Here is a 25,994-nt window from a genome sequence, read left to right as displayed (position 1 = left end):
AAATTTAGGAGAGACACAGGGCATATGGTGATGGGGAGCTGGAACAAGGTGCGGGGAGAAGGAGTGCGACTCCAGCACAAGACTCGAGTAACTGGCACTCCAGCTGCTCGACATTGTAATGGGTGGATGGCAGGGTTGGTGTTCTGTGAAGAAAGAGTGGAATGCAAGGCTTTCTCCATCTGAACTCTTCTTGGGAAATAAAAGGGCAATTTTCCCTTCGCTGCCAGTCATCGTGCCACCAATGCCAAGCAAGTAATCCACGCTAAAAGGAAGGCTGGCACACATTTTTGCCCCTCCAATCCTCAGGCCCAGAAGGGGCAGCGGTCTCCAGACACAGCCACGATCGGAAGCTGCCTGGTCAACAGAGCTCATATCTTACCGTTGAGAAGCAGGCGATGGAAACGTGAGGGGGGCCATTGTTCCATTCAGCCACAATCCGCCATTCAGTTGCATCATGGCTGATCCATTTCTCAACTCCATGTACCCACCTTGGGCCCTGCCCACTTCCTGGCTGAAGTCAACGGTCAGGTGATCCATCGAATGTTCCACCCCATCCACAACTATTCCCACTACGGGCGAGACCAGAAAATCCCAACATTGGTGGTGTAACTCTCAACACCCTTGCCTAACATAAATCTATCAATTTCAGATATACCATTTTCATTGATCTCCCTCCGCCACCTCTCCAGCTTTTTAGGGAAGAGTATTCCAGATTTCCTCTTATGTGGAGAAATTCCACCCCCCGGCATCACTCCTCAATGGCCAAGCTCTGAACTTTATTCCACAATTGTCTTATTGCGTTCCAAAATGTTCACTGGAGATTCAGCCAGTCACCAGGGAGTCAATGTCTGTTCTAGTTATGGCCGGAGGCAACTGGTTTTTGATTATCATTCACCAGATGTTATGAGGGCCTCTGCCTCCACCACCCTTTCAGGCAGCGAGTTCCTGACTACCACCACCCTCTGGGTTAAACATTTTTCCTCACATCCCCTCTCAACCTCCTGCCCCTCACCTTAAATCTATGCCCCCTGGTCATTGACCCCTCCACCAAGACGGAAAGTTTCTTCCTGTCTACCCTATCGAAATCCCTCATAATTTTGTGCATCTCAATTATGTCCCCCTCAGTCTCCTCTGCTGCAAGGAAAACAACACCAGTCTATCCAATCTCTCTTCATAGCTAAAACTCTCCAGCACAGGCGACATCCTGGTAAATCTCCTCTGCACCCTTTCCAGTGCTATCACATCCCTCCTATAATGTGGATTCCAGAACTGCACACAATACTCTAGCTATGGCCTAACCAATGTTTTCTACAGTTCCAGCATAACCTCCCTACTCTTAAACTCTATGCCTTGGCTAATAAAGGCAAGTATACCATATGCCTTCTTTACTACTGTATCCACCTGTCTGTTATCTTAAGGGTAGATGTACACCAAGGTCCCCCTGATCCTCAGTGCTTCCTAGGGTCCTGCCATTCATCATGTATTCCCTTGCCTTGTTTGCCCTGCCCAAGTCCATCACCTCACACTTGAATTGCGTTTGCCATTGATCAGCCCATCTGACCAGCCCATCGATATTCTCCTGCAATTTAAGGCTATCCTTCTCACTATTTACCAAACCACCAATATAATCCCCACGAGACCATGGGAGAGTATGAGCTTCCCCGCTGAGGGGCGGAGGCCCATCAGCAGGCCTGTTAATTCATTGCCATACAAGCCGGTCCGGGTAGGGGCCGAGCTGCAGAGTAGGCCCGGCTGGGACCCGGACTGTTGCTTGTAAATTCTTTCCTTTTGGAGATAAACCATTTTATGACTCTCCTTCCTGGACTCCTCCATTACTACTATATGTATCACCTGAGAATTTACTGATCAACCCTCCTACATTCATGTCTAAATCAATCATATAAAGCACAAACAGAAAGGGCCCCAAATTTGATCCCTGTGGAACCCCATGGACACAGGCTTCCAGTCAGAAAAACACCACGCGACCAACTCTCTCTGCTTCCCTTTTAATCGCTGTCTCATTGCCTTCTGATGACTAGCAATGGCAGTGAATTAGAAATGGTGCAGTTAAATCAAAGTTGTGTGCCACAGAGGCATGTACCTCAGAGAGAGGAAACATATAAAATATTACCCTGAAAACTAGTGTATATATAAATACTAGTATGGACACATATATGTAAAAATACCAGTGTATATATATATATATGTATGGGGAGTGGGTGGCATAATGTTATGAAAAATGAAAATGAAAATCGCTTATTGTCACAAGTAGGCTTCAAATGAAGTTACTGTGAAAAGCCCCTAGTCGCCACATTCCGGCGCCTGTTCGGGGAGGCTGGTACGGGAATTGAACCGTGCTGCTGGCCTGCCTTGGTCTGCTTTTAAAGCCAGCGATTTAGCCCTGTGCTAAACCAGCCCCTGGACTAGCACAGGGCTCTTGTCGCTGGACTAGTAAACCAGAGACCCAGAGTCATGCTCTGGGGACCCGGGTTCCAACCCCACCACTGCAGATGGTGAAATTTGAATTCAATAAACATTTGGAATTAAAAGCCGAATGACGACTGTGAAACCATTGTCGATTGTCGTAAAAACCTATCTGGTTCACGAATGCCCTTTGGGGAAGGAAATCTGCCGTCCTTACCCGGTCTGGCCTACATGTGACTCCAGACCCACAGCAATGTGATTGACTCTTAACTGCCCCCTCAAGGGCAATTAATGTTGGCATAGTCTGCCACGCCTACGTTCCACAAATGAATAAAAAATATATATATATATACTAGAAGACAACTATTGTCCACACCGTCATTAATGTCTTTTGTCAAATAACCTAAGGGTTCATGATCATTGAAAACATTGGAATTTTCACAATGAAGCGTGGATGCCATGTGGGAATTGGGCTTCCTCTCTTCTCCTGCATGGATCCAGGCTGGTGTTTTGTTGTAATCCTTTGGTGGGATCGCTGTCAAGCTCAGCTTTTGATACCCATCCCTAATTGTCCTTGAACTGAGGACTGGTGGGCCTTTTTTCAAAGGGCATTTCGGAGTCAACAACATCGCTGTGGGTCTGGAGTCACATGTAGGCCAGATCGGGTAAAGACGGCAGATTTCCCTTCCCTAAAAGACCATGCGTGAAGCAGATGGGTGTTTACAACAATCGACATAATTCTCGGCCATTACTGATGGCAAGCTTGCCAATTCCAGATTTTTAATTGAACTTTAAATCCACCAGCTGCTTTGGTGGGCTTTGAAACCCTGTCCCCTGAGCATTAACCTGGGTCTCCAGATTACTTGCCCAGTGGCATTACCACTACGCCTCCTGTGTGGGTTAATTGACCTCGTGCATAAGAGGCAGTGCCTGATTACAGTATAAGCTGCTCATTTGAGTCTGAGCTCTTGTCCCAGTGCAGGATGTTTATTTTAGATTTTTGTCACCGTGAGAAAGAGGCACATTCACTTTCTGAGCAAGTAATTTAAATCTCGTCGAGTTTATTTTTCCATATTAAATTACCAGCGCCCTCGCCCAAGCCCGTGTGCTCCGGGGCTCCAGCCGTGAACCTTGGGTCACCGTTGGAACCCACATCGCTTGAAAGCTGTCACTCCTAAGCGTTCTGCTAAGTCAATACAGGTTGTGCCTTACTTCACAGGCTAAGGGTTAATTAAGTTTGTACGGACATGTGGGAGTTTGGGAAGTCGTATTCACCTCGTGTTTATTTAGCATTTAAAGGAATTGCTTCAAAGAAGATTTGCAATGCTCTGGCATTTTCTAATGCACCGTTATACCGCACCGTCGCAGCAACATGAAAAGGTCTTGATCAGAAGCCAAGCCTTTTAAATTCAAAATGCCCAGAGGCTGCCTCACATCATTGCATGAGCTTGGAGTAGGGCTACAGTGCACCTTTTGCGGGAGCTTTGCTTGGGAACCTTGCTAACCACGCAGTCCCACTTCTCTAACTTTAGCCAGGAGTGTTACCATCTCTCACCCCTGCCAGTGTCCTAAACTCTGAAGGTGTGCAGCCATCACTGAAGCTCCCACGAGTGTGCAGAACCCCCTTCTGTTCTGCTCCCGTGTTTATTCTGCAGTTTAATAAGGGGCTGTGTTACAGCAGACAAACGCTGCTCTTGCGCTGATGGCTGCTGGATGAATGTAGTCTTGGATTAAGCCTGAAAATTAAATCCGTAATGCTGGAGAAGTGACCAAAAGGCCATGAGACATTTCTGAGTGTTGCCACTGACCGCTTCACATTGAAATCCTCGCAAAGAAGGCTGATTCCAGACTTCAGCATGAATGGGATGATAACGTAGGAGGCGATAACTTTACATAGATTTGCATGGAATGCACAGCAGAGAAATCGACCATTCAGCCCAATTTATCCATCCTAGTGTTTATCCACCAAAGGAGTCTCTTCCCACTTCACCTCACCCATCGCACATCCTCCAGTTCCGCTCTCCCTTGTGTTTACCTAGTTTTCCGCAAATGCATCTGGTCTGGCCACCTCAGTGATTCCGTGGGCTAGTGAGTTCGACTTTCTAGGTAAAGAAGCTTCTTCTGAATTCCCTATTACCCTTTATCCGATAAACAAACCTGCATTTACAACAGTGACTTTCACATCCCTAAAAGGTGCCAAAGCACTTTCCAAACAATGAAATATTTCTCATGTGCAACTACTGTTGTTACGTGAGAAACACATTTGCACACAGCAAGATTCTACAAAGAACATTGAGGGAAATGGGTGGTCTATTGGTGTTGGTATGCAGGACAAATGTTAGCTCGGGCACCGAAAGAGCTCTTTTAAACGTGTATTCTTCACTGAACTTTGTGAAACATTTTTATAATTATTACCAAATTTTCTCAGGAAGAAATTAATTTCATGCTATTCCTTTATGGCTGGTCCGTTGCCATGCCAACTGGTCTCAGCTCCATAGGAGTTGCTCAATGTCAAAGGAGGGCATTGGGGCAACACATCGGGCGCCTCAGAAAATGATTGAGTGTCATTTGGGGCAGGTTTGGCAGGTGATTCCGGTCAAGTGTACCCTGTATCCCAGCATGAGTCAACACCTTTAACAAAGCTGAGGAGATAGGAGGTAGGAGCAAAGATTTTTCAATAAGCAATAATCGTGCCTCGGTTAAACCTCAACAAAAGCAATCCATTATTGGTGAAACTTTACAATCAAAATGCTAGCATTCTGGGTAGGCCTTTATTGCAAGGATTTTGATCTGTACTGACATGTCAAAACAAGTAAGAAGTCTTACAACACCAGGTTAAAGTCCAACAGGTTTGTTTCAAACACTAGCTTTCGGAGCGCTGCTCCTTCCTCAGGTGAACCTCCATTCACCTGAGGAAGGAGCAGTGCTCCGAAAGCTAGTGTTTGAAACAAACCTGTTGGACTTTAACCTGGTGTTGTAAGACTTCTTACTGTGCCCACCCCAGTCCAACGCCGGCATCTCCACATCATGTTAAAACAAGGTTGCATTCATCAACCTACTGAAAATTTTAACTCTCTCCTGTCCCAGACTACTTTGCTTTATGCCTTGGCGATATGCAGAGATGACGCCAGTTTCTATGCCTGAACAGGAGCTTTATTTACAATGCTTTCAAAATGTCTGCTCTCCTGTTTACAGCTTCCTGCTCCCATTTAGTTCCTCCCTTTCTCTGCAACCACACCCAGGCTTGGCTAGCAGTACGCAGAGAACAAAGACGCAGCAGACTCACATAATCAATAACTGAACAATTAAACACGACACAGATGCCCCGGTAAACAAAATATCGGAAATGAATTCAGCTGAAGTTTTGATTTGATGGCGAGAGCACTGCTTGTAGGTAAACGGCACGGACATTCCTTTCGAGAGAGCGAGACGATTTTACAGAGATCTCTTCCATTCCAGACTCTGGATTCCCACAGAGGAAGACTTATTGAACAGCAAGGAGAATTATCAGACAATGCCACGGAGTAAAGTAGAAACCTTGGTTTGGCACAAGTAATATTTGCGCCTGATTTCTTTGTCCTGTAATCGGATTAATGTCTCTATTAAAATAAGCAACAAAAGAATTACACATGGCTGCATTAAGCATTTCTGTGCTGCTGTTTGTGCCTCAGTATTTTAAGCCCCAAGATTTAAATCTTGCAAAAGTCTTTCTTACTTGTCTGTTGAAAAAATATATAAATCTCAAGAGGATCAGTACTTAATTCCCCCCCCCCCCCCACCAATGCCCTCCAACCTCAACCTGTCAGGACTTGTCAAAGAATCTTCAATGGGAATCTTTATGACGATTATTTATTTTTTTAAACGGCACTTGCAGATCATTAAAAAACATGGCCCTTAGAGTCTACTCAGACCCACGCTCTGTGCTGAAAGTACCCCTGTCACACAATGCAGGGAAAGGGGGGCTTACAGTGACCCTTGGCTATGGCAATGAAAGGTCAACTCCTGGGGCGAAATTCTCCGTAATCAGCGCGATGTCCGCCGACCGGCGCCGTGCCCCGCCAGCTGGCGCGGAAATGACATTGCCGGGCGGCGCATGCGCGGGAGCGTCAGCGCCCGCTCACGGCTTCCCCGCGCATGCGCAGTGGAGGGAGTCTTCCGCCTCCGCCATGGTGGAGACCGTGGCGAAGGCGGAAGGAAAAGAGTGCCCCCACGGCACAGGCCCGCCTGCGGATCGGTGGGCCCCGATCGCGGGCCAGGCCACCGTGGGGGCACCCCCCGGGGCCAGATCGCCCCGCGCCCCCCCCCCAGGACCCCGGAGCCCACCCGCGCCGCCTTGTCCCGCCGGTAAGAGAGGTGGTTTAATCCACGCCGGTGAGACAGGCATTCTAGCAGTGGGACTTCGGCCCATCCGGGCCGGAGAATCGCCGGGGGGGGGGGCCCGCCAACCGGCGGGGGCGGGATTCACGCCAGCCCCCGGCGATTCTCCGACCCGGCGGGGGGTCAGAGAATCTTGCCCCTGGTGTCCATCTGTTGACCTGTGATGAGATATGAGATAAAAGGCTTGGCTGGATGTGTCTCAGGGTCACACGGCCAAGTGAGGCTCTCCGGTCTCGAGCATGAGGCCTGTGCCGATGGACCCTACTGCAGTTTGAATGGGTACCATCTTCCCAGTGAGGCACCCGGTCCCCCTCAGGTGAAAATGAAAGATCCCGGGCAGAATTCCCTGTCGGCCGACGCAGGAATCCGGCAACGCGATTGGGCGGAGAATCGTTTTTGACGCAAGATCGTGGCGGGCGGCGGTTTCACGCCAAATCGCAATTCTCCGCCACCTCGACAGCGGAGCAATGCGTTCCACTCCATACGTACAGTAAACACCCTTGGCCACCTTAAGGAGGTGGTGGCAGAGTGGTGTTGTCACTGGACGAGTAATCCAGTAACCCAGCGACCCAAACTATCGCTCTGAGGTACTGGGTTCAAATCCCACCTTGGCAGATGGTGAAATTTGAATTTAATTTTAAAAATCTGGAATTAAAAATCTAACGATGATCATGAAACCATTGCCGATTGTTGTGAAAACCCATCTGGTTCATTAATGTCCTTCAGGGAAGGAAATCTGCCACCCTTATCTGGTCTGGCCTTCATGTGACTCCAGACCCTCACAGGATTGTGTTTGACTCTTAACTGAAATGGCCTAGCAAGTTACTCCGTTCAAGGGCAACTAGGGATGGGCAACAAATGCTGGCCCAGCCATCGATGCCCACATCCCAAGAATGAATTTTCAAAATAAAAATAGTTAGCGGGCCTGACCCGGTATTCTCCAGGTCCTCCGCGATTCTCCGCCTCCACTGGGGTGAATTCCCGCCGGTGAGGTTCGCTGCTGCTTTTAAACATCGTCAAACCGGTGGTGTGGCTGCTGAGGGAGAGAGGGGGGGATGGAAAGTGTCCAACATCGCCATAGTTTGCTGACAGTTATGCCGCTGGCCGGGGGGCTTCTGCCAGGGCCGGGCGGAGTAGGTGTGCGGTGACCAGGAGGTGGACTGTGGGGTTGGGTGGACGGGCACGGAACACCATTGCCGCAGCCGGCAAGGCAGCCATGCAGCTGTGCACGCTGTTGACTGCCCACTGTGAACTTAGCGCCACATGTTGTATGGGTCCCCCCAGGCCACCCCCTAGGTGCCCACTGCCCCCAGCCAACCCATCAGTGGGAAGGGCGCCTTCCAGAACGACCAGCACCATCTTGTTGGCTGGGATGGTGTGTGTGGGGAGTGAAGTGTGTATAGGCGGCTGCAGCTTGTCAGCCTCCTGAGTGTCAATCGCGAACCCGGCCAATCTGGCACAGTTTCCCATTGGAATCGATTGTGTTCCACGTGGTGCTAGACCCGGAACAGTAACTGAATCGGTCCAGGTGCGGGGCCAATTTTGCCATCATGGACGTCCACGAATCTTGCCCTCGGAGTCTCAGGAATGGAGAATCCAGCCGCCCATGTTACTTCAGAAAAGCTTTTGATAATGTTCCACATGGGAGACTGATAGCGAAGGGCTATCAGCCCATGGGATCCAACGAAATTTGGCAAATTGGAGCCAGAATTGTCTGAGTGCCAAGAAGCAGAGGGTGATGGTCGAGAGGTGGTTTTCTAACTGGGATCAGTGTTGGGGCCCTTGCTATTTGTGGCTCATATAAATGTTTAGACATGACTATAGGAGGGTTAATCAGTAAGTACGCGCATGATACAAAAATTGGTGGGTGGTGAATAGTGAGGAGGATAGCCTTCGACTACAGGAGGATATCGATGGGCTGGTCAGATGGGCTGATCAGTGGCAAATGGAATTCAATTTGGATAAGTTACTTGAGCAGGAAAAACAAGGCGAGGGAATGCATGATGAACGGCAGGACTCTGGAAAGCACTGAGGATCAGACAGACCTTGGTGTTCATGTACACCAGTCCCGTAAGGTAGCAGAGCAGGTGGATAAGCTGGTTAAGAAGGCATATGGTATACTTTCCTTTATTAGCCAAGGTATAATGTTTAAGAGCAGGGAGGTTATGCTGAAACTTATGTATAAAACGTCAGTTAGGGCACAGCTAGAGTATTGTGGGCAGTTTGGGATCCACATTACAGGAGGGATGTGATAGCACTGGAAAGGGAGCAGAGGAGATTTACCAGGATGTTGCCTGGGCTGGAGGGTTTTAGTTATGAAGATGATTGGATGGACTGGGGTTGTTTTCCTTGGGGCAGAGGAGACTAAGGAGGGAGATGATTGAGTTGTATAACATTATGTGGGAGATATAGAGAGTAGGCAGGAAGAAATGTTTCCCCTTGGTGAAGGGATCAATGACCAGGAGGGCAAGATTTAAGGTAAGGGGCAGCAGGTTAGAGGGGATGTGAGGAAAAGTTTTTCACCCAGAGGGTGGTGGGAGTCTGGAATGCACTGTCTGAAAAGGTGGTGGAGGCAGATACCCTCGTAATATTTAAGAAGTATTTAAATGTGCACTTGCAATGTGTTGTACCCTCAATAACGACACTTAGAGAGTAAACGGTAAAGAAGGCTTTAATAAGCTAAGAACTAGCCTGGTGCCGAGACGGGTGCTTACCGAGTGCTTCCCACAAGGCGGCCCCTTATATACGGCTCCCAGGTGGGCGGAGCTGGAGGCAGAGTCCCCCAGGGTTCCAAGCCCCGGTCTTAAAGGGGACATCACCTTACATGATGATAAGGGTACAGTAATACAGTAACCGTTCATCACACAATGTCTAGGCATACAAGACTATCAGCCCAGTGCTGGAAAATGTGATTAAAATAAGTTAGGTGATTGTTTTTGACTGGCGCAGACGTGATGGTCCAACGGGTCTTTCTGCACTGTAGACCTCTATGACTCTCCGGCGCCAGACCCATTTTTCGGGCACCTCCATTGTCCGCCCAATTGGGAATCCTCTTTGCCCAGTCAGGCAATGGACAGTCCACCCTGTGATGTCACTGAAATCGACTCGATTCTGAAGGGGCTTGATTGACAGGCTAGACACCGAGACGTTGTTTCTCCCGGCTGGAGAATCGAGAGCCCAGGAGCACAGTCTCGGTCAGGGTGTGGGGCAGATCACTTAGGGCTGAGGTGTGGAGAAATTTCTTCACTCAAAGGGTTGTTGGAATTCTTCACCCCAGAGGATCGTGGATGCTCCATTGCTGAATGTATTGAGGGCCTGAGACTTTGTGTCGCTCAGGGAATCAAAGGATATTGGGGGTGGGGGGGGGGCAGAGTTGAGACCGAAGATTAGCCATGAAGGGAGAGCACAATGGTGGCACAGTGGTTAGCACTGCTGCCTCACGCCGCCGAGGACCCGGGTTCGGTCCTGGCCCCGGGTCACTGTCCGTCTGGAGTTTGCACATTCTCCCCGTGTCTGCTCGGGTCTCAACCCCACAACCCAAAGATGTGCAGGGTAGGTGGATTGGCCACGCTAAATTGCCCCTTTATAAAGAAAAAGAATGAATGGCAGAGCACACTCGACTGATCATATGGTATACTCCTGTCCCTCTTATGGAAGGTTCCTCTTGTTGCTTGTGAGGGCTCGTTGTGTGCAGATTGGCTCCCACGGGTCCAGCATCACAACTGCGACAAAGTACTTCATCGGTTGCAAAGCACTTTGGGACACGACGTGAAAGGCGCCACGTAGACGCAAGTTTGTTTCTTTTTCAGGAGAGAAAAGCGAGGTGGATTTCTGGGGAGTCAGCAGTCAGGGGGGTTAAATCATCACCCGCTCGAAAAAAACAGAGCCCAAGTTCTCTGCTGTGAGTGTTGTGATTGTAGCGTGTTCCCTGGCACAGTGCTGCTGAACATTCCTGTTGCAGGGATCTGGCGAGGTTAGATAGCATTCTCCATTTTATCAGAGGAACTAGTTACTCCCTGACAATAGAAACACTGCCTGTTTCTGACAGGAGTTTTCCCGTAGCCAGCTGCATTCCTAAGTGAGCTGCTCAAGCTTGCACATAATGACATGGGAAGAAACTCTGAAAACCAAGCAGACCGCCTGCTCAAGATTAAACTACTCAAAGTCCTAGCAAAGTCCTTTTGACCCGCTTTTTCAAAAAATATATAGATATGACAACAACTTGCATTTATAGGGCACCAATAACAGAGTTGATTTCTCAGGGCACATTGCCGGTTGACACCCAGCACGGATATGGGGATATTAGGGCAGGTTTCTAAAGAGATAATAGTTGCAGGGTTATGAGGAAATGGAAGGGGTGCACGACTGGGTAACTCTTATTGAGAGCTGGCACAAACGCAATGGGCCAAATTGCCTCTTTCTGTGCTGTATCAGTCTGTGGGCTGTATTCTACTTGCCCCCCGCCCCCCCCCCCCCCCCCCCCCCCCGCCCCCCAATCCCCACACCGGTTGTGACCCAGGCAAGGAAGGGAACCAGTCATCTAAACTGGAGCAGGTGCTCATCCCACCTCCTTCCCGCCCACAACCCGAGCTCACCCGCATAATACAAGGGATGGGCGGGCACAAAAATCGTCAGTCCGCCCAACGTAGTCAAATAAGTAATCAGTGGCCAATCGGGCTTGTCATCAAGCCAATTGACCCTGATAATACGCTGCCCACGCCATGAAACAGTTGGCGTGAGCATTTGGGTAGGAGTGGGCAGCCTGGTGTTTTAATGAAGTCCTTCAAAGGGCGAGAAGAAAGGGGGTTTCGCTCTTCGGGGGCTGTCCTTTGCCAATCACGGAATGCCCCATTCCCCGCCAGTTCTTCCTGCCTGCGCGCAACTTTAAACCCACCCCCTACAACCCCCGCAGCCTGCCCAACTCCCTGACCTACCCAAACCCTCCCTAACCCAAGACTCCAGAATCATCCGATTAGCTGGCAGTGTCAGAGAGTATGACTTCCTCCAGAGTGGAGGGCAGAAGTACTCACTTGATCCCCGTTTATCTGCCCCACAGTGCACGAGGGCAGCAGGGCGGAGTGGAGCATGTCAGCTCCACGCCTACTTTGCTCCCAACTCCAAATGGCCCTGTATTGTCCAGCTTTACTTTTCCAAATGGCCAAGAGATGGTCAAGGATATTAAGGAGCGATTTAATGGAGGAGAGAGAGAGAGCGAGGAAAAGGTGCCGAGGTCAATCAAACTACGTTGGGGAGTGAGGATGTTTGTCAACACATAGGCTTGGGGAAGCTAGCTTGTATAGAAAGCAAAGGGGCTGGATTCGCCGTTTCTAAGACATGGGGCGGGATTCTCTGATTGCCGACACCGAAATCGCGTTCGGCGATTGGCCGGAGAATCCGTATTTACGCCGAAATCAGGGGCGGCGCTGTTTTTCCAATGCTCCGCCTGAGGCCCTCCCCCGATCTCCGCCCCCGATGGGCCGACTTCCCGACGGCGTCGGTCGCGTGTCCTATCAGTGTTCGGGGACCTCACGTGGCGGCTGCGGACTGTGTCCAGCACCGCAACAGTCCGTGGGGGGGGTCCGCTGGCTGGGTAGGCTTCGGCGGGGGCTGGGAGGACTGGTGAGCGTGGTCCGGGGGTGACGAGCGGGGTTACAGGAGGCACTTTGAGGCAGGTTGGGTCCGCGTGCGGCCTGCACCATGTTGTACGGCACGACCGCCACAGGTGGCCGCCATGCGCATGCACGGCCATGGACCCGGCCATTCTCCGTCCGTATCTGCGGGTCAAGCCGGGGGCTTTACGTGGCGCGGCTGCTAGCCCCCCACTGGGCGGAGCATCGGTGCGGGGGCGGTGCCGAGTTTTTGGTCATAAGACCAGACGCTTCCTCCGGACATAGCCGCAAAATCGGAGATTCCCGCCCTAAGTTGATGCTAATGCAGAATTCGTGGACTTTCACAACAGCAAAAATGGCGCCCCACGTGGACCGATTCCGCTATTATTGAGGAGCTAGCACCGGGGCCGCGTGGAACATAATCAATTCCAAGGAAAAGCGGTGCGGGAATAACCAGGTCCGTGATTGACACTCGGGAGGCTGACAAGCTGCAGCCGCACATACACATTACACTCCCCACACACACCATCCCAGCCAATAAGGTGGCACTGGTTGCGCTGTAGTGCGCCCATAGAGGGTCGTCTGGGGCCAGCGGGCACCAAGGGGGGTGGCCTGGGGGAGGGCCCTATATGACCTGTGGCCCTAAGTTCACAGTGGGCTGCTAGCGGCGTGCGCAGCTGCCTTGCCGGTTACGGCAATGGTGTCCCGTGCACGCCCACCCCAACCCCACAGCCCACCTCCTGGCCACCCCCCACTACTCCTTCCAGCTGTGCCAGAAGCCCCCCTGGCCAGCGGCACAACTGTCAGCAAACTATGGTGATGTTGGACACCTTCCGTACCCCCTCTCGCTCCCTCAGCCGCCGCCACGCCGATTTCCCAATTTTTAAAAGCACGGTCGGGAACGCGGCCCATCGGAGGCGGAGCATCGCGGAGACCCCGGAGAATACTGGGTCGGGCCAGGTAATGATATGCAAACGGTGTTTACTGTACGTGTGTTCCAGACCACATTGGCACCGCTGTCGAGGTTCTGGAGCATTGTGATTTAGCATCTGTTCGGCGCCTGCCACGATTTTGGAGTCAGAACCGATTCTCCGCCCAAGGTCATTCCCACCGTGGTTTTCTGGGTTTTATGTGGAGAAATCTTGCTGCTGGGAAAAAGGACTTCCTTCATTTTCGATTCCCCCCTCCTCCCAATGATGGCTTCAGGCGTTCCCAGGCCTGGGGGAAGGGCAGAGAGGCGTAAAGGGAAGTTTCCTCTGCTGTTCGGCAGCAGTACATCATAAGATCCAAACCTTAGACGAGCAATCCCCACCCCTCACCAACATGATGTCTTCTGGTTCCCTCGCAACCATTTCATGACCTCTCGACTTGACTATTGCCACATGCTCCCAGCCAATGTCCCACTTTCTACCCACCATTAATTAATGTCATTCAGAACTCCGCAGTCTGAGTCTCAACCCGTACCAAGTCCATTTTCGCATGGCACCTCTGTACTTACTGACCTACATCAGCTGCTGCACAAGCGTCAGGTCAACTTTAAAATTCTCGTCCTTGTTTTCAAATCCCTCCATGGCCTCACCTGTCTCTGTAACCTTCTCCAGCCCCGCAACCCTCTGAGGTACCTGCCTCCTCTAATCCTATCCTCTTCAGCATCGCTGATTTTAATCGCTACACCGTTGGCAGTTGTGCCTTCAGTTGCCAGGGCCCGAAACTCTGGAATTCCCACACTCAACCCCCCTGCCCCTTAACCGCACTCTCTGCCTTCACAATGCCAAGCCGCCGTCTATCTGCTCTAATATCCCAATGTGTCGAATTTTGCTTCTTAAACATTCCTGTGAAATCCCATTAAAGGCACACTATGAATACAAGTTATTAAAATTCATCTTTGTTCTTTTAGGAAGTGGTGAGGGCTTTGGCCAAGGGTGGTATCACGACCGGTATAGGCCTGGAGGGCCGAAGGGCCTGTTCCAGTGCTGTATCGTTCTTTGTTCTATTGATGGGATGTGGGTGTTGCTGGCTGGGCCAGCATTTATTGCCCATCCTGACTAGCCCGTGAACGGAGCGATGTGCTCAGCCATTTTAAGAGTCAACCACATTCCTGTGGATCTCAAGTCACGCGTAGGCCAGGCCAGGCAAGGATAGCAGATTTCCTTCCCGAAAGGTGAACCAGTTGGGATTTTACGACAATGAATTCCAGATTTTTATTGAATTCAAATTTCACCATCTGCCTTGGTGGGATTTGAACCTGGGTGGCTCAGAGCATTACCCTGGGACCCTGGATTGCGAATTCAGTGACAAGACTGCTGCACCACTGCCTCCCCTCACTGTTTTTGTAGTCAATGAGACTGGCAAGCATCCCAAGTTGTTCAGACGTCTTCCTCTGAAGTGAACCCACAGTATTCTCTGAGTTTGGCTATATTCATCGTTTAAACAGCCAATGATAAAATAGTGGGCAGTGCAAATATGTGACCCAGTCTCAGTGTGCAAAGTAACAGTTTGCTGGTGTCCATGTGAGAGGGGGACGTCAGGGTTTGAGTGATAGCCATGAAAATGAGTGAGGAGCAAAGTTTGATCCTGGGCCTATGTGTTGCTATGACAAACTACCAGCTGGCTGGCAAGCAATGGAGGTTTGCTTGACAGCCCTTTGGGCATCTTTCCAGGTACGACGATGGAAGCTTTCTATCTGATATTCTGCACCGTGTGTATTTTTGCAATGTGGCCTGGGAATCCAGGGCGATTGACTCTGCCACTCATTGGATCTGCGAGGGAAACATGAGAACAGCAGAAAGCGGCAATCTTCATGGCGAGAAATCCTTGAAGACCATCCTTGCAAAAAGAAAGGCGTTGACAACGCGTTTTGTGCACCCGCACAGCATCCCAAATCACTTTACAACCAACTAAGCTTTTTTTTTTTCAAAATATCGGGCTGGAGTTTCTGGGGGTTGGGGGCAGGATGGCGGGGGGGGGCGGAGGGGCTGGGCACAGGGACGTGGAGGGGTGAATGGCTAACCACCTACCTCCCCCCACTCCTTCACCGCCAGAGAAGGAAAGTTGGGCCCAAATGGGACAACCTTTAAAAAGCAACTAAGCGCTTGAGGGTGGAACCTCCGCCTCTCAAGTGTACAGAAAGCCCCACGTTCAAAAAGCTGTCAGGTTGGTCACAGCGCTTGCAGTCCCAGCAGCGCCAGACCTCAGTAGTGGACACTGCTGGGTCCACAAGCAGGCACAGGAAGAAGAGCGATGGCTATTGGAGACGGGTAAGAGCAGTTACGGCAGGGAGGGTAGGGGGAACTAGGAAGGGCAGAAAGGGGGCTGAGGGCTGTGTTTTGGTGGGCAGGGAGGGAGGAATGAAGGAGGGGTGTGTGACACTTGGGGGAAGATATCCCCAATGCACACAGGGAACCCGATTGATGTGTCGCCCCCACTTCCTTCCTGCCTTTTCAAAAGAGCAGTTTCAAAAACAGCCTTCACACTCTGGCTTGCCTGTCAGTACCCAGCATTTGATGTCAGGAGAAGCAAATTGAGGTAATTGAGAAGTTAAGGGCCTCGACAAGCCTAAGGATGGGCTGGCGAGTGGGTGAGTTATCTCGCCCATCCCCAGGTTATGGGGAATAGGTCAGGGGTGGGCAGGAAGGAGGTGAACTGGGCACCCAACAAACTTTACATGCCCCAAACTAAAAACACGGCCAACAAGGGCACCATAAACCCCAGCCCCATAGTCACTGCTGCAATGTAAGAAGCCTATTAGAGCACAGCAAGCTCCCACAAACATTGATGTGGTAACAGTCAAATAATTTGTTTTCGTCAAGTTGATTGAGGGATAGTTATTGGCCAGGACACCAGACAGAAAACTCCCCACCTCTTCTTCAATATAGTGCTGTTATGGGCGAGGCGTTTTCAGAACCCCAAAATGTATCATGGAGTTCAACCAACCTCTCCCTTTAATGGATTGTTGCTTTTGAAGCACGCGGCTTGTTCTCCAAGTGTGATATTACAATTATGGACACGTGGGTTTTTAAACACAAAACAATGTTTATTCTATGAACTCAACTTAACCTCTTAAAAAACATTGGATCTCTTAACACCCCTTACTTCAAAGATAACCCCGAAAATATTACAACACTAAATAATCCTTCAGTTATCCTTTCAACATCCATGACACTTAACACCTTTAAACAGAAACACATCAGGTTAAAGGCTTTACTATTATGAGTTTAAATCACCCAAATGATCCAGAGATAGTCTTTCATGGCAGAGATCACAGCAGATCCAGCTCACTGCAAAACACAGACACACACCCAAGCTCTTTTTCAATCTGAAACTTCAAAATGGCTGAACTGAGCTCAGCTCCACCCACGCTCTGACATCACTGTTTTCTTAAAGGTGCATTGCTCAAACATCCATTTCTTAAAAGCACTCTCACATGACAGTGCCAAGGTTTTCACAGAGAGATAGAAGGAGTCATAAGCAGGTTATTTTGTTAAATAAAAGCAAAATACTGCAGATGCTGGAAATCTGAAATAAAAACAGAGAATGCTGGGAAAACTCAGCAGGTCTGGTAGCGTCTGGGAGAGAGAGACCAATGTTTCAAGATAGTACGACACTTCTTCAGATTATTTTGTTTATGGCTTTTAGGTGGCTGATAAAATGCCTACATTTTAACAGACTGTTTATTCTGTTGGGTGAACAAAATCATGCCTAACTCAGGTAAAGAGAGATATGTAACCCGCTTTTAATGTGGGGCAGGAATCGGGCAGGCAGGGCACAAGACAAGCAACAGGTGTTAGCGCACGTGTGTTGTTCATGGGGCTTCCTGCAGGGGGACGTGTTCGAGGGTTTGTTTCTGGGCAATGTTCGAGTTGCAGAGAGATTTCTTTTCAAAGGTTATTTCTTACTCAGAGTTACAAAGCCAGTGCGCAGTGTGGACAGGGCAAGCCCTTAATCCATCTCTTTGCTTTCTCAAACAAACACCTCAAATTCAAATTGAATCCAATTCATGGTCCCTCACAAGAGCGACAATCGAGATGCAAGCGGACAAGAACGGGCATTGCAGCTGGGTTGGCATTGATTCGTTGGGATCCTCTGTTCCCGTGCCCACGCCCGCGGGTTCCCTGGCAGCGTGGAGGTGGGTTCTGACAAGCAGAGGCGGTATAGAAAGCCCGCCGCCAGCGAACGGCACGCTGCCGAGAATCACGTGGCCTGGGGAACCGGAGAATCCCACCCCTGATCCCGCGTTTGATCTTAGCCAAATAGCCGAAAAGCGCCCGTAAGGCAACAGTCAGGAGCAGAGTGAATTGCGACCGCCTGATCGACGATGTAACTTGATTCCGAAACTTTACCCTTACTGTGAGGGGAGTACCTCCACTGAGTTAAGCTACCGGGGCCTCTTATAGAACCTCACACAAACTACCAATGAACAGTTACAGTTATGTTTGAATATTAGCAAAACGGTTTACAGCTCACAATATTCCCTTCCTTGACACTTCGACAGCTTTGGTGGACATTTATGGTGATATTGTTGACAGCTGCCAGAGAGAGATAAGAAGACAAGTGTTTACAGATGAAGCTGCCATAAGCCAGCTTGCTGGTGATAAGTACTAACTATTCGAGTCTCTTATCCAGGGCAGCACGGTAGCACAGTGGTTAGTACAGTTGCTTCACAGATCCAGGGTCCCAGGCACGATTCCCGGCTTGGGTGACTGTCTGTGCAGACTCTGCACGTTCTCCCCGTGTCTGCGTGGGTTTCCTCCGGGTGCTCCGGTTTCCTCCCACAATCCAAAGATGTGCAGGTTAGGTGGATTGGCTATGCTAAATTGCCCCTTAGTGTCCAAAAAGGTTAGGTGGGGTTACTGGGATAGGTTGGAAGTGTGGGCTTAAATGGGGTGCTCTTTTCAAAGGCCGGTGCAGACTCGATGGGCTGAATGGCCTCCTTCTGCACTGTAAATTCTATGATCTATGAACCTGCCTAATGGAGACGGCTCCCCAGTTGTGCTAACTTTTGGTTGGTTCAATTGGCTCTGTTTTATAACCTTTGCTCTCGAGTCGCCAGGTATCTTTATGATACCACCACAAAGTTCAAGTTCAAGTAATGATCAATAACTCAACACACCAATTAGTAAGATTCAAATTAAAGCACATTTATTATACACAGTAATCGCTACTCATGCACAAATTCTACGTCTAAGCTACTTCTACAACTAACAGGCCTATACTTAACTTCAGACTGGCCCACCAGGTCAGGGGAACAAATGGCCTCTTGTTCGGATTCTGAAACTGCGGGATTCAAAGCCGGTATGGACTGGTAGCTAGGACCGCCTATCTCGCAGTGAGCATTGACTTGAGACTTACTTCAGTGATGCGGCAGCTTGGACCGTTCACTCTCAGGGGTTGGTTCGCGTTGCTGAGTGACCCGGTCAAGGAGAACGATTTGAACTTGGGGCTTAACCTTTATAGTCCCCAGGGGCTTCCCGCCTTTCAGGGTGGACCCTGAACCTGGTTCTAGGTGATTGGACTTTGTTCCAATCGCTTGGTTTGATTTCTCCAATACTGGAGCGGTTCCCTGATCGTTGGGCGGTCTTGAGGTATTCGTTAACCTCTTTTGTGTTGGCTCCTGCTGGCGCCGGGGAGTCTGGCTTAGCTTTGTTTGTCCCAAATGTTGCTATTGTTCCCGGGGATTGCTCATCAGTATGTAGATGGCTGCTACATTATTATGCTGATGGTCGCTGCTATCGATGCTGTCTGGGCTTTTGCAGAGTTAAATACCCAGCAAGCCTGCACCTGCTGGTTTCTGCCTGTGTTGGCTGAATTTCCCTTCAGCCTTTGCCATTCGCCATTTTAAATCGGGACTTGGCCAAATCAGGTGGCTACACCAGAATGGAGGTAAAGAAGCAAACATTCTGTTTGTGAGTTCAGCATGTGAAAAATATCATTCAATACCACAGCAGCTGTTCCAAGGCATTTTTGACTCGGGGAGGGTTTCCAAATGTCGACAGTGGCAGAATTCAATAGACGTTTCTTTACCAGGTGCCTCGCTAATGACAAATCGCTCTCTGGCCTGTTCATGACGGAAAGCCGCCGTCCAATGTGGGACTGCACCGTACCGAGTGGGAGGGAGGGTGTTTCCTCAGCTTCTGGGTCAGCTCTGCTTGAGGGGTTAGCGCTCTTGCCTCAGAATCAGAGGGGTCGTGGGTTCAAGTCGGGCAGGAGGGCCTCTCCCAGTGCAGTACCGAGGGTTGAGCTGCACTGTAGGACAGCAACTCTCAGGGAGCTGCCTTGAGAACGGCTAAAGACATTGAAATGCACGGTGTAAATCAAATAAAAGAAAGAACTTGCATTTATACAGCACCTTTCATGACCTTAGGGTGTCGCAAAGTGTGTCATAACATCTTAAGCACTTTCCTGAATTGTAGTCCCTGTTTACGCTGTTGGAAAATGCAGCACCCGTTTGGACAAAGCAAGCTCCCACAAACGGCAATGTGACAGTGATAAGATACATTGGGCGGGATTCTCCCATTGCTGACACCAAAATCACGTTTGGTGATCGGCCGGAGAATCCACTTTTACCCCAAAATCGGGGGCGGTGCCGTTTTTTGGGTGCTCCGCCCCCTCAAAAACGGCATATGCAAGGGGTACATCGCACGCCGTCGGGACAGCCTCAGGACGTCGCCTGAGGCCCTCCCCTGATGCTCCGCCCCCAATGGGCCGACTACCTGACGGCGTGGGAGACATGTCCGCTCAATGTTTGTAAACCTGGCGTGGCGGCTGCCCTGCGCCGCTACAGTCGGGGGGGGGGGGGGGGGTGGGGGGGGGGGGGAGCCGTTCCGCTGGGCAGGGTGGGCTTCACGTGGCGGGCTGGGGGGGACTGGTGGGGGTGGCGAGGGTGGTGACAGGGGTTGCCCTATCTGGCAAGCCGAGTCGGCGTGCTGCTGGCACGCGGGCCGGCACCATGTTGTAGGACCCGGCCATTCTGCGTACATATCTGCAGGTAAAGCCGGGGCCTTTACGTGGCGTGGCTGCTAGCCCCCCACCGGGCGGAGCATCGGGACAGGGGCGCGCCGACCTTTTGGTCGTAAGACCAGACGCTTCCTCCGGACATAGCCGCAAAATCGGTGAATCCAGCCCATTGTTTTAGTGATGCTGCTTGAAGGGCAACTATTGACCAAAGTGGAGCTGTGCATCTTCCCTTTGCATCCCCCCGCCCCCTACACTACCCCGCCCCGCACTGAAGGCATGGGGGTGGTGGGCCCTCAATGGGAGATATCAATTACTTCATAAACTGGCCAATTGCCTGAGAAGGTTTACATGTTGTCAAACTGAGCCGTAGAGACCATAAAAAGGACATTAAATCAATTCCCAGGCGTAAAGCTAGGGGTAGACGCTGGCGAGCGATGTCACATGGGCTGCATATCATACACCGTATCCTCCATTCCATTCTACTTCAGTCTGTGGAGCGGAATATCGGGTGGGGTCCATAACGGTTGGCTTGCCCCCCCCCCCCCCCCCCCCCCCCCCCCCCCCCCCCCCCCACACACACACACACACCCTGAACGGGATTCTCTAATTCCACGGCAGAGTGTCCACGCCGTTGTAAACGCCGTCGCGTTTTACAACGGTGTGGATGGGCTGACCCCACGACTAATTCTGGCCCCTACAGGGGGCCAGCACGGCACTGGAGCGGTTCGCGTCGCTCCAGCTGCTGATCCCGGCACGAACTGGGTGCCACGGGATCCGCGCAGGCCGCAGTGGCACCGGAGCCAACGCGCGCATGTACAGTGCCTTCCTTCAACGCGCCGGCCCCGACGCAACATGCGCAGGACTACAGGGGTCCCCAGCCAGAGAGGCTGGCCCGCCGAACAGTGGGCCCCGATCGCGGGCCAGGCCACGTGGGAGGCCCCCCGCCGGGTCGGAACCCCACTCCGCCCCCCCCCCCCACAGGCCGCCCCCCGACCCTTTCACGGCGAGTTCCCGCCAGCTGAGAGCAAGTGTGGATGGCGCCGGCGGGACTCACCGTTTTCACGACTGCCGCTCGGCCCTTCCCGGGCCAAGAATCGGCGGGCCGGCCGCATACAGCGGTCCCTGACCGGCGGAGTGCCAACCACTCCGGCGCCAATGGCACCGATTCTCTGCTCTGCGGAGAATCGCGTGCGGGCATCGGGGCGGCGTGGCATGATTTGTGCCAGTCACGGGGATTCTCCGGCCCGGCCCCGGGCTGAGAGAATCCCGCCCCCTCGCTCTGTACAGAGCTAGTCGGTCACTGTTGGCAGAGTATCTCAGTGCCTGCTGGGTTATGAAGGAGAAAAATCAGCCAGGGCACCAATTCAGTCTAGCACTGTCCAGAAAGCCATCCTGGGAAAGGTTGTGCATGTGCAAGTTTCACTGTGATCGCATGTGTCACAACCATTGGGAAAGACTGAACCAGCTGGAGCTCTTTGCTCTGGAACAGCAAAGGCTGAGGCCTGAACTATTGGCAGCCTTGAAAATTTCAAAGGGTAGAGACAGAGAAAATGTGAAATTTGAAAACATTCTAATGATCTTCTCTAATAATGTGGTTTCATTATTCTAGGGAGCCTTTGTCCACGAGACGAGAAAGAGACTGATTGACCTGTTCTGCAGCAAACTGGTTGAGAAGGTAGATCTCCAAACTAAGCCCTTCGAAGGAAAACAAGAAGGTGTTAAACACCGACATCTATTTTAAAGGTTAGATTGTTAATGCTTTGTATTCACAATGGCTCAACCCATTCTGCTCCCAACTCTAGGAGAACCGGTGGCAAGGAACAAACTCCCCCCCGATAGCTCAATGGGCGAATGCACTGCCACTCCAGCCCCCCCCCCCCTCCCCACCCCTAGAGGGACGTGGCCCACCCACTGGCTGGTGTGGCACAGACCCTCAGGCTGGTGGCACAGTCGCAGACGGAGGTGGTCCACTCCCGGTGCCACACCCGGCGGGGGGGGGGGGCCAGGGGATGACTCCGCTCGCACCCCCGTCCCACGGCGAAACCCGGGGGCCATCGGGCACCCCGAGGGAGGGAGAGGTGATGGGGACCCAAGCAGGTCTCTCCTGCAGGGGAGTGCCGGAACACCGGAGCACCTCAGACCCCCCCCCCCCCCCCTCCTGTCCCTGGTACACCTGGTGTGCAGCGGGCAGAGCAGGGCGGCACCACGCAACGCGGGACGTCCGAGGACCAGCCGGGCCCACCCAGGCCAGGCCGCCCCAGGACACATGCACCAACGGGGAACCTCATCGCAGGGCAGAGGTCACAGCAGCCCGCCTCCACCCCTGCTGTACCGTCTGCCGAACCACCTAGGTAAGGCCAGAAAGCTAGACACCAGTTGAGTTGGCACGGGTGCAGGGCACAGTTTAGTTATAGGGGCTAGGGCACAGACTGTATATACTTCACATTAAACCACATGTTAACACTGTTGAAACCTGCCTCTGTGCTCTGTCTGATGGGTGTGGAGGTGGGGCGGTCAGTGTTGGCCACTGGGAGGGAGGGATGGTGGACGAGTGAGGCCCAGTGTATGGACCTTGCAGCACCCACCCCCCTCCCCCATCACTCCGTGCCCAGCTATTCGACAGGGCCGTGTGATGGACTGGCCAGCTCGCATGCAGTGATCACCCAGGTGGATGGCGCGACTGTGGGCATGAGAAAGGTGCTACTGTGGGCATGGGTCAGACATTGTCTAACAATGTTGAGCAAGGAGCTCATCGCAGAGCGGGCTGTCATCATTCTCCATGCCACGGACTAGACCCGCTGTGACTGCCAACACAGTGCCCCCGGCTCGCAGTGGTGCAGTTACATATAACGGAGGGGGGGGATGCATGCGGGTGGTTTGGTGGTGTGTGAGGTGAGGGTGGTCTGTTGTGTGGCGGGTGAGGGTGTTTTGTGGTGTGGGGGTGATGGTGGTTGGTGGTGTGGGAGGTGAGGGTGTTTGGTGGTGTGGGGGGTGAGGCTGTTCAGTGATGTTGGGGGTGAGGGTGTTTTGGTGGTGGGGAGGTGATGGTGGTCGGTGGTGGGGGGTGAGGGTGTTCGGTGGTGTCGGAGGGGAGGGTGGTCGGTGATGTGGGGGGTGATGGTGGTCGGTGGTGTGGTGGTGTGAGGGTGGTCGGTGGTGTGGGGGGTGAGGGTGGTCGGTGGTGTGGGGGGTGTGGGGGGTGAGGGTGGTCGGTGGTGTGGGGGGTGAGGGGTGGTCGGTGGTGTGGGGGGTGAGGGTGGTCGATGGTGTGGGGGTGAGGGTGGTCGGTGGTGTGGGGGGTGAGGGTGGTCGGTGATGTGGGGGGTGAGGGTGATCGGTGATGTGGGGGGTGAGGGTGGTCGGTGGTGTGGGGGGTGAGGGTGGTCGATGGTGTGGGGGTGAGGGTGGTCGGTGGTGTGGGGGGTGAGGGTGGTCGGTGATGTGGGGGGTGAGGGTGGTCGGTGATGTGGGGGGTGATGGTGGTTGGTGGTGGGGGGTGATGGTGGTCGGTGGTGTGGGGGTGAGGGTGGTCGGTGGTGTGGGGGGTGAGGGTGGTCGGTGGTGTGGGGGGGTGAGGGTGGTCGGTGATGTGGGGGGGGGGTGAGGGTGGTCGGTGGTGTGTGGGGGTGTGGGTGGTCGGTGGTGTGGGGGGTGAGGGTGGTCGGTGGTGTGGGGGGTGAGGGTGGTTGGTGGTGTGGGGGGTGTGGGTGGGGGGTGAGGGTGGTCGGTGGTGGGGTGGGTGATGGTGGTCGGTGGTGTGGGGGGGTGATGGTGGTCGGTGGTGTGGGGGGGGTGATGGTGGTCGGTGGTGTGGGGGGTGAGGGTGGTCGGTGGTGTGGGGGGGGTGAGGGTGGTCGGTGGGTGTGGGGGGTGATGGTGGTCGGTGGTGTGGGGGGTGATGGTGGTCGGTGGTGTGGGGGGGGTGAGGGTGGTCGGTGGTGTGGGGGGTGAGCGTGGTCGGTGGGTGTGGGGGGTGATGGTGGTCGGTGGTGTGGGGGGGGTGAGGGGTGGTCGGTGGTGTGGGGGGGGTGATGGTGGTCGGTGGTGTGGGAGGTGAGGGTGGTCGGTGGTGTGGGGGGTGATGGTGGTCGGTGGTGTGGGAGGTGAGGGTGGTCGGTGGTGTGGGAGGTGAGGGTGGTCGGTGGTGTGGGGGTGTGGGTGGTCGGTGGTGTGGGGGGTGATGGTGGTCGGTGGTGTGGGAGGTGAGGGTGGTCGGTGGTGGGGTAGGTGATGGTGGTCGGTGGTGTGGGGGGGGTGGGGGGAGGGTGGTCGGTGGTGTGGGAGGTGAGGGTGGTCGGTGGTGGGGTGGGTGATGGTGGTCGGTGGTGTGGGGGTGAGGGTGGTCGGTGGTGGGGTGGGTGATGGTGGTCGGTGGTATGGGGGGTGTGGGGGGGGAGGGTGGTCGGTGGTGTGGGGGGTGAGGGTGGTCAGTGGCGTGGGGGGTGTGGGTGGGGGTGAGGGTGGTCGGTGGTGTGGGAGGTGAGGGTGGTCGGTGGTGTGGGAGGTGAGGGTGGTCGGTGGTGGGGTGGGTGATGGTGGTCGGGTGGGTGTGGGGAGTGAGGGTGGTCGGTGGTGGGGTGGGTGATGGTGGTCGGTGGTGTGGGAGGTGAGGGTGGTCGGTGGTGGGGTGGGTGATGGTGGTCGGTGGTGTGGGGGGTGAGGGTGGTCGGTGGTGGGGTGGGTGATGGTGGTCGGTGGTGTGGGGGGAGGGTGGTCAGTGGTGTGGGGGGTGTGGGTGGGGGGTGAGGGTGGTCGGTGGTGTGGGAGGTGAGGGTGGTCGGTGGTGTGGGAGGTGAGGGTGGTCGGTGGTGGGGTGGGTGATGGTGGTCGGTGGTGTGGGGGGTGAGGGTGGTCGGTGGTGGGGTGGGTGATGGTGGTCGGTGGTGTGGGGGGTGAGGGTGGTCGGTGGTGTGGGAGGTGAGGGTGGTCGGTGGTGGGGTGGGGTGATGGTGGTCGGTGGTGTGGGGGGTGAGGGTGGTCGGTGGTGTGGGGGTGAGGGTGGTCGGTGGTGGGGTGGGTGATGGTGGTCGGTGGTGTGGGGGGGTGAGGGTGGTCGGTGGTGTGGGGGGGGTGGAGGGTGGTCGGTGGTGTGGGGGGGTGAGGGTGGTCAGTGGTGTGGGGGGTGTGGGTGGGGGGTGAGGGTGGTCGGTGGTGTGGGGGGGAGGGTGGTAGGGGGTGTGGTGTGGTCGGTGGTGTGGGGGGTGTGGGGTGGGGGGGAGGGTGGTAGGGGGTGTGGTGGTCGGTGGTGTGGGGGGTGTGGGTGGGGGGTGAGGGTGGTTGGTGGTGTGGGGGGTGTGTGTGGGGGGTGATGGTGGTCGGTGGTGTGGGGGGTGAGGGTGGTCGGTGGTGTGGGGGGTGTGGGTGGGGGGTGAGGGTGGTTGGTGGTGTGGGGGGTGAGGGTGGTCGGTGGTATGGGGGGTGTGGGTGGGGGGTGAGGGTGGTCGGTGGTGTGGGGGTGTGGGTGGGGGGTGAGGGTGGTCGGTGGTGTGGAGGGTGTGGGTGGGGGGTGATGGTGGTCGGTGGTGTGGGGGGTGTGGGTGGGGGGTGATGGTGGTCGGGGGGGGTGAGGGTGGTCGGTGGGTGTGGGGGGTGATGGTGGTGTGGGGGGGATGAGTGGGGTCGGTGAGTGCC

At 53.5% G+C, this 25,994-nt stretch overlaps 1 protein-coding gene across 1 annotated transcript in view; it reads left to right on the top strand.

Annotated features, from left to right (window-relative positions):
- podxl (podocalyxin-like) overlaps nucleotides 1-25,994 on the top strand; it is a 160,966-nt gene that overhangs the window by 125,461 nt on the left and 9,511 nt on the right. Inside the window, exon 5 of the mRNA XM_072470917.1 lies at nucleotides 21,973-22,078. Within this exon, the coding sequence (XP_072327018.1) occupies nucleotides 21,973-22,078 (106 nt within the window). The remainder of the gene's footprint in view (nucleotides 1-21,972; nucleotides 22,079-25,994) is intronic.

The sequence above is a fragment of the Scyliorhinus torazame genome, chromosome 13 (genome assembly GCF_047496885.1).
Source record: "Scyliorhinus torazame isolate Kashiwa2021f chromosome 13, sScyTor2.1, whole genome shotgun sequence".
Taxonomy (NCBI): domain Eukaryota; kingdom Metazoa; phylum Chordata; class Chondrichthyes; order Carcharhiniformes; family Scyliorhinidae; genus Scyliorhinus; species Scyliorhinus torazame.
The sequence above is the reverse complement of the archived record's forward strand: the minus strand, read 5'-3'. Positions and strand labels throughout refer to the sequence as shown.